The 17,455-nt window shown below is 42.6% G+C and overlaps 1 protein-coding gene across 4 annotated transcripts in view; it reads right to left on the bottom strand.

Annotated features, from left to right (window-relative positions):
* FREM1 (FRAS1 related extracellular matrix 1) overlaps window positions 1-17,455 on the bottom strand; it is a 103,158-nt gene that overhangs the window by 8,916 nt on the left and 76,787 nt on the right. For all 4 annotated transcript variants that reach the window (XM_050942938.1, XM_050942939.1, XM_050942947.1 and 1 more), the window contains 6 exons: window positions 16,484-16,556; window positions 11,617-11,766; window positions 9,443-9,681; window positions 7,948-8,127; window positions 7,250-7,378; window positions 1,319-1,434 (listed from right to left, as the gene is read on the bottom strand). In XM_050942938.1, the coding sequence (XP_050798895.1) occupies window positions 1,319-1,434; window positions 7,250-7,378; window positions 7,948-8,127; window positions 9,443-9,681; window positions 11,617-11,766; window positions 16,484-16,556 (887 nt within the window). The remainder of the gene's footprint in view (window positions 1-1,318; window positions 1,435-7,249; window positions 7,379-7,947; window positions 8,128-9,442; window positions 9,682-11,616; window positions 11,767-16,483; window positions 16,557-17,455) is intronic.

Genomic DNA, 17,455 nt, shown 5'->3' with positions numbered 1-17,455 from the left:
AGCACTCTGCCCTGCTCCATCCCATGCCAGCTCTGCTGTCTTGTATTTTCACCTCGTCACAACTGACTGCACAATTCTGCCACTATTATCCATGCCCCAAAGCTTCTTATCCAAGTTGGAATCAGCACTCAGAGGACTACTATGGACAGAAAAGGATCCTGGAGAACCCCCAACTTGGACTCTTGGGGAATGACCCCACACCTCTCTACTTCCCTAACTCCCTGGTCCCTTCCTTTTACTCCTTCTTCTCCTCTTCTGTTTCAGTTGACCTCTGTTTCTTTTACTCACAAAATTGTGAGCCCAATTAATGTCCCTTGGATGCATAAGTAACTTAAGTCTCTGACCGTGCCCAGAAATACAATTTTTAGATGTTTAACTGAGTTAAGACCCCTTAAAGTAAGGGTGAAAAATGTGGTCTCACCCTGTCTAAGCAAGCTGTGATGCTTACAGGATAGAAAGATGCAGACACAGTAGGTGAAGAGAATAGAAAAGGAGGAAGAAATGCACCCACCATGCATATGCTTTGCTAGGCTCCAGCACTATAAAGTTGATCAGAACATCACTGCTCTCCCAGATTCCACTGTATGGTACAGAATGAACAAACTCACCTCTCCAGAGTTATGGTGAGTCTTTGCTGTAAGCATTGCCAACCCCAACCTTTCAAATATCTTGAGTCAGCCCCACACACACCAAAAAAAGAAAAAGAAAATCACAAGATTGTTTAGAAATTTCATGCCTTTTAAGCCATTTAACATCGGGTCCTTTATTTGCCTTCTAGTCTTGAAGAATGAGAACTTTATAGGCTCAAACTTTTCTCAGCAAGTTGGAGGGTTAGAAATTTTGTGTTTAAATGCAAGCCAAAATTCCCATGTCTTCACATGACTCCAAGAATGAGTGCTTTAAGCAAAAAAAAAAAAAAAAAAAAAAAAAAAAAAGTGAGACAATAAAATTGTAACAGCTGGCAACACTGTAAGCAGGAAAGTCGTGGATCACAAGCTGGAGAGAGAAATTGAGTCTTCATTCTCCTCAACTCCCCATTCAGTGATGCTGTAGGGGGAAGCATCACCACTGCAAACAAGGCATTGCAGGAATGGAAATCATGAAGAAAGGGTGGGGGGTAAGCATTCAACACAAACATTTTGAGATTAACCTTTCTTGGGCTTTTATTTTTAAATTAATTCTTGGTCTGGGCCAGAACCCTCAGCTGTGCAGCATCAATGGAATGGGGGTTAACAGAATCAACTGAGCATAGGAAGCAGCTCAGTGCAGGATCAACACCCAACTACGAAACAAAATGATTAATCTGAAAAAGACTTACTGTTCCCGGCAAGCCCAGGCAGCTGTATTCCAAGTGACTTTCTGGTCTGTGATCAGGAAATAGCAGCTGCTGCCATGATGGCTCCATCCAGATGGGCATTTTTTCATGCTAACATCCTGAAATAAAAAGACTGCTCATGCATCAGCCTTCTAAAGTGCTGCTTTAACATGCCTCTTCAGGATCAAAACAAACACAAACATTTGTTTATATTAATAAAACTGAAGGCGTTTTTTAAATTCAACATCAGTAACTTCAAAAGATAGATTGCATGCAACATTCATCTAATGGAGTAGGCATGCACAAGATCAAAGCAGTTACACTACATTTAGGGCTTAAATTCTCACAGAATGTTTCCCAGAGCTTCCTAGGCCTCCCCATTCAGCGTTCTGGGATGCGCTGGGGCTTGGAGCTTCAGCCCCCGGGGGCATGCCGGGGCATGAGGCTTCTGCAGTGCGCCAGGGCTCAGGGCTTTAGCCCCATGGGGCGTGCCAGGGCTCATGGTGTCTGCGGTGCATCAGGGCAGACCTTCTGCACAATAGGCATCTCACCCAGCAATTCCTGTATGAAGCCCAAAAACTTCTGGTTGAACATGCACGTATATTTTAGACAGACATTCAATGTTGATTTAAAGACTTCAAGTGACTAAGAATCCACCACAGCCCTTGGTAAGCTGTTCCAGTGGTTAATTACCCTCACTAATAAAATTTAGACCTTATTCACAGTTTGAAATAGTCTAACTTCAACTTCCAGTCACTTGACTTTACGTCTCTGTCTGTTAAATTAAAGAGCCCTCTGATATTGATTCCCTGTATGGTGTTTGCAGCCCATGAGCAAGTCAGCTCCCAACCTTCCCTTCAATATGCTGAATAGGTTGAGCCCCTTAAGTCTTACAGTAAGGCATACGTTCCATGCCTCCCATAATTCTTCTTGTTCTTCTCTGATTATGTATGTATTAGAGCAGCAGCCAGGAGCTCCACTGTGCTAGACACTGTACATTAGGGTCTGCCTACACTGCAATTGAGCATCAGCAGCTGACGCGTGCCAGCTGACTCAGGCCCACAGGACTACACAGTCCTTCCCACAAGGGATTTTAGCTTTTTGTAATAGAGGTTCTGTGTTTGTTTCGTACATTCACGCTATATTGTGGATGAGTCCTATATTTGCAGGGTCCCCAAGCTCAGGCTCCAGCCTGAGCCCAAACATCTACGCTACAATTAAACATCCCGGCCATAGCCCAAGCCCTGTGAGCCCGAGTCAGCTGGCAGAAGCCAGACACAGGTGTTTAATTGCAGTGTAGACAAACCCAAAGAGATTAAGAAACACTCCTTGTCCCAAAGAGTTTACAATCTAATTCAGGCTGTTTGATTGATACAAGATCAAAATAGAAATAATGGATTTCAGGAAGGCGGATTTTGGTAAACTCAGAGAGCTGATAGGTAAGGTCCCATGGGAATCAAGACTGAGGGGAAAAACAACTGAGGAGAGTTGGCAGTTTTTCAAAGGGACACTATTAAGGGCCCAAAAGCAAGCTATTCCGATGGGTAGGAAAGATAGAAAATGTGGCAAAAGACCTTGGCTTAACCACGAGATCTTGCATGACCTACAAAATAAAAAGGAGTCATATAAAAAATGGAAACTAGGTCAGATTACAAAGGAGGAATATAGGCAAATAACACAGGAATGCAGGGGCAAGATTAGAAAGGCAAAGGCACAAAATGAGCTCAAACTAGCTATGGGAATAAAGGGAAACAAGAAGACTTTTTATCAATACTTTAGAAGCAAGAGGAAGACCAAGGACAGGGTAGGCCCACAGCTCAGTGAGGAGGGAGAAACAGTAATAGGAAACTTGGAAATGGCAGAGATGCTTAATGACTTCTTTGATTCTGTCTTCACTGAGAAGTCTGAAGGAATGTCTAACATAGTGAATGCTTATGGGAAGAGGGTAGGTTTAGAAGATAAAATAAAAAAAGAACAAGTTAAAAATCACTTCGAAAAGTTAGATGCTTGCAAGTCACCAGGGCCTGATGAAATGCATCCTAGAATACTCAAGGAGTTAATAGAGGAGGTATCTGAGCCTCTAGCTATTATCTCTGGAAAGTCATGGGAGACAGGAGAGATTCCAGAAGACTGGAAAATGGCAAATATAGTGCCCATCTATAAAAAGGGAAATAAAAACAACTCAGGAAACTACAGACCAGTTAGTTTAACTTCTGTGCCAGGGAAGATAATGGAGCAAGTAATTAAAGAAATCATCTGCAAACACTTGGAAGGTGGTAAGGAGATAGGGAATAGCCAGCATGGATTTGTAAAGAACAAATCATGTCAAACCAATCTGATAGCTTTCTTTGATAGGATAACGAGCCTTGTGGATAAGGGAGAAGCGGTGGATATGGTATACCTAGACTTTAGTAAGGCATTTGATACGGTCTCGCATGATATCCTTATCGATAAACTAGGCAAATACAATTTAGATGGGACTAGTATAAGGTGGGTGCATAACTGGCTGGATAATCATACTCAGAGTTGTTGTTAATGGCTCCCAATCCTGCTGGAAAGGTATAACAAGTGAGGTTCCACAGGGGTCTGTTTTGGGACCGGCTCTGTTCCATATCTTCATCAACGACTTAGATGTTGGCATAGAAAGTACGCTTATTAAGTTTGCAGATGATACCAAACTGGGAGGGATTGCAACTGCTTTGGAGGACAGGGTCAAAATTCAAAATGATCTGGACAAATTGGAGAAATGGTCTGAGGTAAACCCAATGAAGTTCAATAAAGACAAATGCAAAGTGCTCCACTTAGGAAGGAACAATCAGTTTCAAACATACAGAATGGGAAGAGACTGTCTAGGAAGGAGTATGGCAGAAAGAGATCTAGGGGTCATAGTGGACCACAAGCTAAATATGGGTCAACAGTGTGATACTGTTGCAAAAAAACCAAACGTAATTCTGGGATGCATTAACAGGTGTGTTGTAAACAAGACACGAGAAGTCATTCTTCCGCTCTACTCTGCGCTGGTTAGGCCTCAACTGGAGTATTGTGTCCAGTTCTGGGCACCGCATTTCAAAAAAGATGTGGAGAAATTGGAGAGGGTCCAGAGAAGAGCAACAAGAATGATTAAAGGTCTTGAGAACATGACCTATGAAGGAAGGCTGAAAGAATTGGGTTTATTTAGTTTGGAAAAGAGAAGACTGAGAGGGGACATGATAGCAGTTTTCAGGTATCTAAAAGGGTGTCATCAGGAGGAGGGAGAAAACTTGTTCACCTTAGCCTCTAATGATAGAACAAGAAGCAATGGGCTTAAACTGCAGCAAGGGAGATTTAGGTTGGACATTAGGAAAAAGTTCCTAACTGTCAGGGTAGTTAAACACTGGAATAAATTGCCTAGGGAGGTTGTGGAATCTCCATCTCTGGAGATATTTAAGAGTAGGCTAGATAAATGTCTATCAGAGATGGTCTAGACAGTATTTGGTCCTGCCATGAGGGCAGGGGACTGGACTCGATGACCTCTCGAGGTCCCTTCCAGTCCTAGAGTCTATGAATCTGTAAGATAGAATTAGTTGCCATTTCACACAGGCCAGTGAAGAGTGACCATTGGGGCTATCCAGTTTCCTCAGAGATTTAGGTTCTGATTCTCCGGTGTGTCTGAGAAGTGCTCAGTGTACATCTAAGGAGATGTGTACAAAGATGGCTTTAAGGGTTTGTCTAGATGAACAGTTAGTACGTAGCACACTAGGGTTTGAGGCTACAACCAGAGCTGTGCCTAGGGTCTGGCGAATCAGGGCTAATGCTCCAGACCCCATGCTTTGGGGGGCCCTCAACGTGGGCCAGCACATTTGGGCGGCACGCATGGTCAGTGCTTGAACTGCTGGCTGAGGGAGGCCAGCCCCCAACCTGCCCCTTCCACCAGAGAGAGAGCACGCCGCCAGAAGGAAGAGCATGTAGCGGCGCCGCTGCAGGTTCCCCAGCCCCAGAGTGCCGGGAGGGAGAGCATGCAATGGCTCTGCTTCAGCCTCCCCAGTCCCAGGAAGGCAGGCGGCATGGCCCCAGCTCCCTAGTGCCCAGCAGCACTACCGAAGTGGGGCCCTGGGTGCGGAGTGTGCACGGAGCCATGCTTGGCTGTTTGGGGAGGCTCTACCTCCCCTCCCCTGCCCAGAGCGGTCAGTCACAGAAATGATGGATTTGTCACTTCCACCCCAGGCCTCGCGCCCCCATAGGGAGGACAGCCCTGGCTACAGCACACTAGCATGTTGCATACTAAGTGTATGTCTACACTGGCAGGTTTCTGCGCCACAAGTTATACCATTTTTATTAAAACGCTCGAATTAAACCGCGGTTGCGTGTTCACGTTGTGCTCCTTGTGATGGTGGAGCGCATCCACATTAGCAGCTCTTGCAACGGCAAAGAGAGCAGTGCATTGTGGTAGCTATACCACTGTGCAATTGGCCGCAGGGTGCTTTGGGAGGGGTTTGCAATGCCTCATGGGGCAGGCACAGCGTCACATGATGCAGGTTTCCCAATCTCATTCTTCCATGGGCATCATTCTACACTGCCAGCTGCTTTTCAACTGAAGTGGAGGGGGTAGAGTGAACACACACACACGCACACACACACACACACACCTGCCTCTGTGTTCAACAGCAGGAGCATTCCACATTAATGGTTTGCTTTGTGTCCAGAGCAGATCAGCACAACATGCAATGGCTGTCAGAAACAGAGCTTTGAAGGCGGGGGGGGGGGGGGAGTGCATGGCTCCAGGGCAGTTGAGTTCAAAACAATGAGCAGAGCAGCCACTTGAGGCATTTTGGGACAGCTGCAGAGGCCAGTTACAGTGCAGAAAGCAATCAAGTGTCTACACTGGCATTGCAGCGCTGGAGCCTCTGCGCAAAGAGCCTTATGACTCTTGTCAAGGTCATTTTTTTGCAGCGCTGCAACTGAAGAGTCTCTGCGCACAAAGTGGCTTGGCAGCGTGTACACATCTGTAGTTTGAGCGCAAAAAGCTGCTTTACTGTGCAGAAACTTGCCAGTTTAGACAGGCCCTTAATGTCCACGTGGACCTTGCTACCATGCACTGGGAGTTTTGTTGTGGACATCAACCTACCGTGCTTTGAAATGGAAGTAGGTCAAAGCACACTACGGAACTCTTAGTGCGTGGCAGCAGGGTCCATGCCGCCAGTTAGCGCACAGCTCCCTAGTGCATGATAGTTTTACATTCCAGCTTGCTGCATGCTAACTGTTCATTTACACAAGCCCTAAGCCACCTTGATGCTTCACTGAACCTAGGGCATCAGAATGCCAGACTGGTCTGCAATATAATTTAGAGCAGCCTGGCTACTGTATGCTGGCTACCAATGTCAGCTGGAGATCAGCTGGGTGCATGGATCCCTAGCCACACTGCATCCACTAGTAGCCAGGAAAAGGGTGGTATGGGAAGCCACTGTTGCAGTGATACGCCACTCTCCTATGTAGGGGAAGCCCTGGTAGCCAGGTGTAGGACTGCTTTGCACTACCAGAGCAAAGCATCCCTAACATACCAGTGAATCAAGCCCCTATGCTTCATCTCAGATATTCATTTCATACCAACATGTCTACAAGTGTGTCTGTTGGGGTTGCATGCATCTGATAGGCCCATGTTCCTGAGACTTAATGATGAAGCAACACTGATGAGACTGCACCTGAAGATGTTTAAGAACATCATGTCAAGAAACAGTATTTTGACAGGTTTTTGTTAAACCTTCTTGAAGTGCTTTTATTTAAAAACGTATTACAAAGAAATGTTCCCTTTTACTCATCCAAAATGTAGCCTGAATGTATCAGCCAAAACACAAAATCTCTATTACAATAAACTAAAATCCCTTGTGGAAAGGACTGTACAATTTAACATTGGAGAAGCTTAAAATTAAATGCATGCAAAGGGCATACAATAGTTACCTTGCTTTTTGAAGTCCATAACTTCCACGAAATTCCATCACACTGAAATAAGTTTTGGGTACTTTCTTCAAAATGCAAGAGCCCTTCTAAATCAGGTGTGCAGCTCTTTGGAAAGGAGAGGACCAGGTCCTGAAAAAGGGAATAACATTTGCACATTGAAGCAAAATGGTTTTATGGGACAGAATAAATGGCCAGTTTTTACTTCAAGAGATTGTGACATGCATAGGCGCTGACTTACTCAGATCCTGGGGTGGGGTACTCAACCCCTGCTCTCCCCCAAATCCTGCTCCCACTCTACCTCTTCCTCCAAGCCCTCCCGCCTCTTCCTGCCCCACTTCTTCCCCTTCTCCCATAGCACCTCCTGCACACTGCTGAACAGCTGATCCATGGTGGGCGGGAGGCACTGGGAGGGAGTGAAGAGCTGATTGGCGGGCCCGCTGGAGGGCAGGAGGCGCTGATCCACAGGACTGCTATTTTTTTTTCTGGGTGCTCCAGCCCTAGAGCACCCATAGAGTCGGTGCCTGTGGTGACATGCAAAAGCTAAATGGGTTGAGCTGTTAATTTATCCATGTATTGGCTAAATATTGGAGGTGGGGGTGGGGTTGAACTGGAGATCTCAGAGGTGTTAAATCATCTTAGATAACAACTTAAGTGAAAATCAATGATGAAAACTCATATGAAACAAAAGGTTTTCATACCTGTTGGCTAGAGTGTGATTCAGGCATCAACTCTGCCTTATCAGCTTGTGGGACTTCTGTCTTCCTGGAGGAGATCACATTTATCTTTGTCTGCCCTTGGTTAATTATTGACTTGTTAGCCTTGTTTGCATTAGCTGATGAGGTGTCAGCCTCTACTCTGAGAGAGACCAATCCATGATACTTGATTTTTAAAGTAACCAAAAAAAAGAAAAGAAAAGAAAAAAAAATGTGGATCATCATTCATAAGCCACTTCAAAATTCTCATTACAAAAATGAAAAGGAATTTTGAAACACAAGTTATTGTCAAGGGGAGGAGACCCCCAAAGAAAAAGACAAAGAGAATGAGAAAGTGCAGTCGGTATTAACTAAACAAATTATTAAAGTTGTTGTACATGTAGCTAAGGTAAGACACAATAAGGAAAGAATCATAGAAGAAGCCACACCATAATATTCTTACTTTAAAAGCCACATTGGTTCCATTTCTTAACACAGATGAAGGATGAACCTGAAAAGGCCAAACAGTGAAATGAGTTTGGCTTATCTACACAATATAGAAACAGGTAGCTATTTGAAGCTTCTCATGAATGTCTCATGGGGTGGCTGGTGGTGGATAATCTAGGTTAGCAAACACAACACATTTTATTCTTAGTTTTAATTTTTTTTCCCCTACAATGGAGGTGGACAACATCTGAAATTAGGCAATTGAAACTGAGACCATGTTCTACATTACAGGGACTACAATAGCATAGTTATGGCACTGTAGCTATGCTGGCATAACCACATAGTGTAGGCAGCCTACATCAATGGAAAAGTTTTTTCTGTTATGTAGAACTCTATCTCCCTGAGAAACATTAGCTAGGTCAACAGAAAAATTCTTCCATCCACCAAGCTGTGTCTACACTGAGAGCTACATTGGCATAGCTACAGTGCTAAAGGGTGTGGATTTTTCACACCCCCAAGTGCCATAGCTGTGTCGACCTACATTTTACATGTAGACCAGGCCTGACACACAAAGGTGTGCTCAAGGTCTATTTACATAACCAGTTAAAGATAACAGTCATGTCCCAATCAATTCAGTGTACATGAAATCTCCCTAATGAGGTGTCTCCACTGTTTTTTCCAATTTAGATAAATTTTATTTCCTTGTTTATTTTCTAGTAGCTTCAGGATGAGGTGCTTAGCTCCTGTAAATTGACCTAGTTCCATTAATTTCAACAGAGCTCTGCTGATTTACTCCAGCTGAGAATCTACCCCCATCGGAATCTTATTTTGGTTTGTTGTTTGATACACATTTCCTTCCTTAACTCCATTTGTCTTTCACACACAGACAGATCCTCAGTGTCAAGGCTTTCAGAAGATACAGTATATTCTTAAAAAGCTCTTAAGTCTGGATCCACTGAATGCACGGAGATTTTCTAGTTACAGTAAATTCAGGTAAGATCACTAGTTTAAATCTATATTATCATCTCATCACTATATAATAGATCTGCCTTACTATTTTGCCATTTCTGATGGCTCTAAGCCTCATCCTTGAGAGATTCACCAAGCTGAATTCCTGTAACACATCCCCTCTCTGCACCATTATCTCTTTGGAAGAGGACAGCGGGATTCCTTCCAAGTGAACAGTGCCAGGGTTGGAGGGTGATGAGGAGCCTGAGGAAACTGGAAGCAATGTGCCTGTCCCCCATAAGTTGTGCTTGTTTTGGCCAGAGGAGTGGAAAGAGCTGCATTGACCTGAAAGCATACAAGATGGCAGATGGTCAGTTCATTTTACATGAGCAGATAGCTGGTCACATTGACTAGGGCACTGAAACAGCTTGTCATTAATAGTTGGATGATTTTTCATTTGATGTTGCGGATTTGCTATTTATTCACTAGTCCTCATTTCTCCCATTTGTTTATGTAGAGGAAAAGAGCATTCGTAGATAGTATTGTCTGTGAGTCATAAAAGTATAAATACTTTAGCATAAGTAAATAAAATCAACTCCCTGAAAATCAAATGCACTAAGAGGTACCTGTTGAAGGTACACATTTGATCCATAGATTTTCAGGTATAATGAACAATTTTGGTAATATTTAGGCCTTAATGATTTTCTCTCATCCCAAACAAAATTTTGCTGCTCTGTAAATGAGCACATATATGCTGTAGCACCCTCTTCTGACCTCACATGGTTCTGCAGCAGCTGACCTCAGTTTCCCTTCACCCAGGAGATAATCAATAAGTTCAACAAGGCCATCACACACACCAGTGCCCTACCATATGCTCAAACATAGTCTCTTTTGTCCCAGTCTCACACAGAGGTACAAACCCTGCTTTCCTGAAAGTTTGTCTATTTTGAAGCTCCAAATATAGTATCTCAGGTGTTCCACTGGGCACAACCCCTCCTTTATGAGACCCATCTATTCCCTTTCACAGTTCCTCTCCTCTTCAACTTCCCCAGGTAACACAACTGCTCAGCCCTCCCTAGCTGCTGCTTATAATTTTTCCGTTTGGAGTCCTCTGAATTACTGAGCTCCTCTTCTTGGACCTGTGCTCTGTGAATCCTCAGGCCACACCTTCAGAAGGCTTCCCCAGCTGCTTCCCTCAGGAGTCCTATCAGGAGCTCAGCACCACCTCAAACAGCTCCCCAGTTACTCTTCTTTGTCTCCAGCTGCAATCCCCAGCTGTTAGATTATTTCTCACACAAAGATCTCTCCCTCTCCTGTCCATTCTTCTCTTCCTTATAAAGCCCAGGTATCTTTCCTATCACTGAACCAGCAGCAGCCAGTTGGTCCCAGGTGCCTTCCTTTTCATGTTTTAACATGGTCTTATTTTCCTCTCAAACCAGTTTTACACTGATGAATCTCTGACTTCAGTTGAGTAATTTAGATTTACATCAATGTTACCAGTAGGGTGACCAGATAGCAAGTGTGAAAAATTGGAATGCTTATTTCTGTGTGCAGGGGGCGGGGGAAGGAGAGTGCATAATTGTCTATATAAGACAAAGCCCCTAATATTGGGACATCTGGTCACCCTAGTTACTAAACAGAAAATCAGACCCTGAACCTTTAAAAATGACCTTTGCAAAACTAACCCAAATTCATTTTCATAATTGATGAGTAATGCTGTTCTGCTAGGCAACTAGAGAGAATAATATTCTTCAATCTTCAAAGAATTTAGCTGTCTAGATCATTATTTATATTTTCCTCAGCTGTTTCACGTTAAAACACTCCACATTTAATCACTGAAAAATACTACAGTATTGTAGAACAACTGCTCAGACCAGTAGGATACTACAGAATTTATTTTAAGGGCTAGGTTCAGTTGTTAAGATTTTTTTCTGACATCTTTCCCAAAGGAGTGCAACAACTATTATACAATCATCAGAAAAATATTTTAATGGACCTTCTAAATAAATTCCTTTGAAAATACTGAAGAATGATGAAATCTAACACGTTTGTTCTTAGCAAAGGTTTTTTTCTTTTGTACTTGTTGCTTTCTTCATGCTGTGTTTCCTAAGAGGAAGAATACAGTTATGTGAGAGAATAAACAGGTCTGCAACTGTCAATCCTGTTTTCTTTTTAAAAAAAAATTAAGCATTTTGATTTGAAGGTAAGTGTTGTTGAAAGTAAGTAGCTACTCAGCCAAGATTGCTCCAGATTTTAAAGATGATGATCAAAAGAGAATACCTCCTTTTGAGTCCAGAATTTTCACTACAGCTTTTGTCCTGGTGCCAAGAATTGCATTCACAGGGGAGTTCAGAACTACTTCAAAGACCTCATCATCTTCCTCTAATCCATCATAGGTAATTGCTATATTCCACATCTTAGTTGACACTCCTACCAGAAGTAAACATTTTAATTACTCTTTAATTGCTATTTCAATCAATCTGGGTGTCAAAAAAAATATTAATTAACATGTCTACAGCTAGAATAGAATAGCTTGTGTATGCTATTGTGCTCATACCAACTAACTGGACTCCTGCTGTTCTCTCAAATAACACTAAGAGACCAAATTTGTTCCTGGACAATGATGATTCAGTTCATGTGCATACACTGTAATAAAAAGCTGCCTTAGACTTGGGAAATGATGGCTACAATACATAGATTTAGGGGTTCAGTTGCAATTTTGAAGATAAATGTGATGTATTCTTTTTATCTCAGAATCTTAATTCTAGAGATGCTACAATTATTTAAAATATTTGCATAACCAATCAAAAATGACACTGTCTTTTAGTACTATACTTCAAAAGCCAGATTCTGTTCTCCGTTACAAATTTAGAGTAATTCACTGACTTTAATTGAGTTATTTCAGATTTACACCAGTGGAAATGAGAACAGATTCTAGTTCTAATGTAAAGGGTTATTCTGGTTATTAGTTGAAAGACCAATAAATAATCATATGTTAAATGGCAGTGTGTCATATTTTTATATATATAAAAATATGACACACTGCCATTTAACATATGATTATTTATTTAACGTATGATTATATACACATATGACACACTGCCACATAACACACTGCCACATAACACACACATATATATTTACACACACAACAAAAGGCTTTAGAGGTGAATGCAAAGGTCTTCTTTTAAACAATTCCATTCAGAAAAGTTGAATTTCAATTGGTCAGACCCAGATCCCAGAATGGGCATTATTGTTATATAAGCCTCTTGGATTAGCACTATTTTTGTGTACAAAACTGACTCACAGAGTTAAGATGGATCTTCCATATGCATGGAGTAAAATACATATATACAATATTAATTTTTATGCTGCCTCTGTTGGCCTCCCATTTGTTTTGGTCTCTATTTCCTAGTTACCTTTCAGTTGCATCTACAATCTGAGATTATTGGCTCTTATCCAATGCATACTGAAATCAATGTAAAGACTCCCATTGACTTCAATCAGCTTGGATTGGCTCCTATGCCACCATTAACTTTAATTTGTAATTTATTACTTTTATTTAATGAGTTCATCACAGTGGTCTGTGAGCATGTTTTTAAAATACACATCAAATTAGTTCAACAATGTTAACTAATTAGACCTCTCCCCACAAATTAAAAATAAACCCAAACACCAGTGTCCTCTGAAGATGAAGCCTGAGAAAATAAATGACTTTACACAATGCCCTGAACATCAACAGATTTGAGGCTTCTGCCAGTGTAAACCTAGACAAAGGACCTTCAAGGGGGACAATCTGCCTGTGGGAAGGGGAATAAGCCAACATGGAAAGCATATGTAGGAAGTTCATGCAGTACAAGAAGTGAGGGGTGCTGGCTGGAAAAGAGGGGTAGGATATGCTATATCAGCATATCCCATAGCCTGCCTCCACTTGCAGACCTCTTATGGAATACCACTCAAACTAAAGGAGCCTCCACCTCTGATAGGAACCCCAGAGGAGGACAACAACAGTAAAGTGACTTGCCCTACCTCAGGGTGAATCAATGTACACTTCCCTGCCCCAAGTTCAGAGCATCTGTTTCCCAGAGTAGCTGGATAATGGAGGGGAGCATATCCCAGTTAAGGGCCCTACATTGTAAATACTCTGCCCACAACCTCTAGATGTTTTAATCTAAAGAATGGTAGCTTGAGTGCATCAACCGATCTTAGGCATTTGGTGAGGGAGAGATGGTCTTTTAGGTAGTTAGGACCCAAAGCATTTAGGGTGCTTGCTTGTTTTTTTATACCAGTCTCAACATCCTGTATTGCATCTTTTAATTTAAAATAAAAAGTCTAAGGATGAGGTCTTTGGTTCTGCACTGTTATCTAAAGTAGAAAACGTCCACTCTTCTGCCAAAACTGCCACAGAGGGAGTGCTCTTCATGCAATTTTTTATCTGCTCCGACTCTGTTTCTGCTATTCCGTCCATCTCTTCCTACCTCTGTACTGAATACTCCTGTCAGCCATTGGGAAGAATCAGTGATTTCAGAGGTGTGTTAGGAAAATGAACAAATTCTCCCACTTATTGTGTTTACTGCTTTATGGCCATCGAGCCTCCCTAATCTGTCTCTAAAGACCAGAAGTTACTTGTGCTTCCCCATTATGCCAAAGCTGAAACACTTCCAGCTATTTTTAATTTGATGATTAGTCTTTTAACTGTCACAAATTCTCCTATGTGATAGCCAGGCAAATACTGCAGTCCTATGGCATCTCGGTAGCCAAAACACTGCTTGCATTGCCTTTTTTCACAATAAAAGCTGAGATTCCAACTGAGAGATTCTCCACTGCAGACTCCACATGGCTGGGTTGGAATTCGCTTATCACCTCCCCCTTATCGTCTGTTTTTCCAAATGCAGATAAGTGCTTGGACTATTTTCCCCATGAAACAAGTGCTGTTTGTTTGAGATTGCCACAGATGATATTTCTCATTTCTTTTATAACTATGGTGATGTTTTGTAATTGAAATCTTACTCCTGGCACCACTGGCTTAATCTCCATGGGCATTTCAAGCTGCTGTCTGAACTCTGTGGGCCACATTTCCAAAAGTCAAGTCCTAGATTATGTCTAAAAAATATGCACAGGCACAGTTAGTGCTGACAATTTGGGCCTGCATCTGCAAAGGAGGTAAATTTTGAAAGCAAATGGGTTCTCTTGCCTAGTTATTCTTCGTATGTTAAAAACCAGGTTTTTAAAGGGGCTTTGGAGCTGTGCTTCGGCTCCGCTCCAGCTCTAGGCAAAAACCTGCAGCTCCATTGCTCCAGAGCTGCTCTGCGCTCCAGCTCCAGGCTCTGCTCCAAAGCTCTGTTTATAGAGGCACAGCACTGAACTCAGCCCAGGCAAAGGTGGTCTAGGGTGACTTTAAGCATCTTTGCACTCTCCCGATCTGAGGCTGCTTCACAGCTTTGGCGCCTGTCTAAATTACAGCAGCTTCTCTGGGCTGCCCTACGGGCCGCACCACTGCCTGGAATCCCTACATTAGGGTTTTCTAGGGGGACCTTATGGCTGCCTTCTGCAGTTGCTTGCCAGGGGAATTCTCCCCAACCTGGATCCAGGGCTTTTAGGAGCTCCTTTACACTGCTATGGCCATTTTACCTGGCATAAAAGGGTCAGAGCAAGGATGAGAATCTCAACCGATCTGATAAAGATTCTGGTCACACAGGAATTCTGTGGGAAAGCCAGGAACTGAATCCAGATGTCCTGAAACACATTCTAGTTTCTTAACCACAAGACTATCCTTCTTTTCACTATCCAGTTAGCCATGCTTCATACCTGAATTGGCATGGAAGTGTAGCTTTTACCATTCTACTATATATGACTCCATTACATTCACTACTGTACTGTTAGCTCAGATCCTGGCTTAACTAGAGAAGGGCCCCAAGCTGCAAAATTCAAATCTGGATCTGGACCCAAACTTCAGACATGTTCATATCTGGGATTTTGGTTTAGCCTCATCTGAAATCTTAATTTGTTATTAACTATACTTTTATGGGGAATAAATCACAGCATATAATTTTATAAAATGTTCTCTCAGCAGTAATGCAGTACCATATGAAACCAAATCTACATAGTCTCCCCAGCTACATGAGCAGCTTGATAAAGTCAAGAAGATGCACTTTGTGTTTGGATCTACGGTGAGAAGTTAATTTCCAGTCGTGGTGAAAGTTCAGGACATTTATCATCTTTGTAGGAAAGTGCGCCACAGGGAAGCTGTGTGAAGTGCATCACAAAATTCAAATGCCAAGTCAAAAATGTGTAGATGATAGTAGTCATATAGCAACACTTCTTCCATTTCTGTTATTCATTAAACTACCATCCTGTACTTCTGCAGATAAGCACCTATCTTGTTAAAAAAAGCATAGTGAAAATTACATCATCTCACTTCAGAAAATAAATATTGTGTCTGCCATTTGGAATTCTCTTCTAGGAGCTACATTAGAAGCAACTGTTGGGAGTCCCCCCCCCACAATTTAGTATTCAGACACAAATGATAAAAATGTGAAAGCCCTCAACAAAGCTTCCATTATGCTTGGTAGTAATTGCCACATTTGTTGGTGGTCTCAGTAGAGAGGCCAAGAAATGATAGGAGATGGAGACTGAGCAGTTCATTGAGTAGTTTGCGTTTAGGGTGGGGAAGATTGCACTCCAATGACCCTGCTTTACTTTTTCAACTGATGAGTTAAAACAGTGGTTCTCAACCAGGGGTCCGAGAGCAGGTTTCAGGGGGGCTGCCAAACAGGGCTGACAGTAGACTTGCTGAAGCCCAGAGCAGAAATCTGAAGCCCCACTGCCAGGGGCTGAGCCTAGGATCCCGAAGCCCACCACTCAGGGCTGAAGCCAAAGCCTGAGAAACTTAGCTTTGTGGTGCTCCCTGTGGCATGGGGCCCTGGGCAACTGCCCTGCTTGCTACCTCCTAATGCTGGCCCAGGCTTCTGTATGCAAAAAGACAGTTGTGGCACAGGTGGGCCATGGAGTTTTTGTAGCTTGTTGAGGGAGCCTCAGAAAGGAAAAAGTTGAGAACTGTTGCGTTAAAAGACTTTGCTCTCCAATATAGTACCTTTCACAATTAATTAAATCAGTGTAAAATTAAAACTGATATACCACCACGTACCTGGATCAAACTGAATGAGCTTAGAGGGAGTCACAGTAAAATCCTTTCCCAATGTAGCAGTCACTTCAATAACCTAAGAAATTAAACAGAAAGTACCATACAATGGAGAAGCTCGATCTTTCCGAATCTTTTTAGCCTATTTAACCAGATCAATGCATTCTAGTGAATGCTGCAACCTTCTATGGATATTCATCACTATATTCTATCTATGAGGTCCCAAAAGCACACACAGTATTGTACAGTACACTGTGACACTTGAATGAGAAAAGAAATAGGAAGAAAAATAAATCTTGCCAGTTTAAACAGGAGAAAAAAAACCCAATTCCAACCTCGCCTTTGGGTTTAAAGTCATAATATAAAAGCTTATTGTGCATCTTGTCCTTTCACTTCTCAAATCACTACATAAATAGCACCATTTAGCATTTTTATTCAGCAAAATCTGGGGCCATAGTTATAGGTGGCACCTACAGGCAGATATAATAGCTCTCTGAAAGTGTACACTGTACAGTTGGCCTGGGTGATTGGAACTAGGGTTAGCCTAGTCAGAGTAAAAGTATCCTCACAGACTTCCTGCATTACTGTGTTCTCACTGTTTCTGCACTCACCCATGTGTGTGGGGGGGGGGAGTATATCCCATAGTTCTGTGCACTGATATGCTCTGGAATTCTTTCCTGGTCAATTGGGTCAATTGCAGGAGAATTTGTCTGTCCCTTGAGGGAATTGTGGGAAGGGCATTTGAGGATTATCGGATGTTGAGAGATCTTACCGCCACTCGTATCCTCACTGCAAAGTTGGTGGGTTCCAGCCCAAGATAAAACACTGCTTGGGCTTTAAACCACACCCCTGGCTCTGCAAGCAAGCATGGGTTCAAAGTGCAAATAAGCACATGCTTGAGGGTTGTTCATGTGGATGGTAGTGGGTGTGTGGCAAAAATAAGGGGAGGAGAACAGGCTAAGGTACGGATATACCCAA

Source organism: Gopherus flavomarginatus, chromosome 3 (assembly GCF_025201925.1).
Source record: "Gopherus flavomarginatus isolate rGopFla2 chromosome 3, rGopFla2.mat.asm, whole genome shotgun sequence".
NCBI lineage: Eukaryota > Metazoa > Chordata > Testudines > Testudinidae > Gopherus > Gopherus flavomarginatus.
This window is presented reverse-complemented; position numbering and strand designations above follow the sequence as displayed.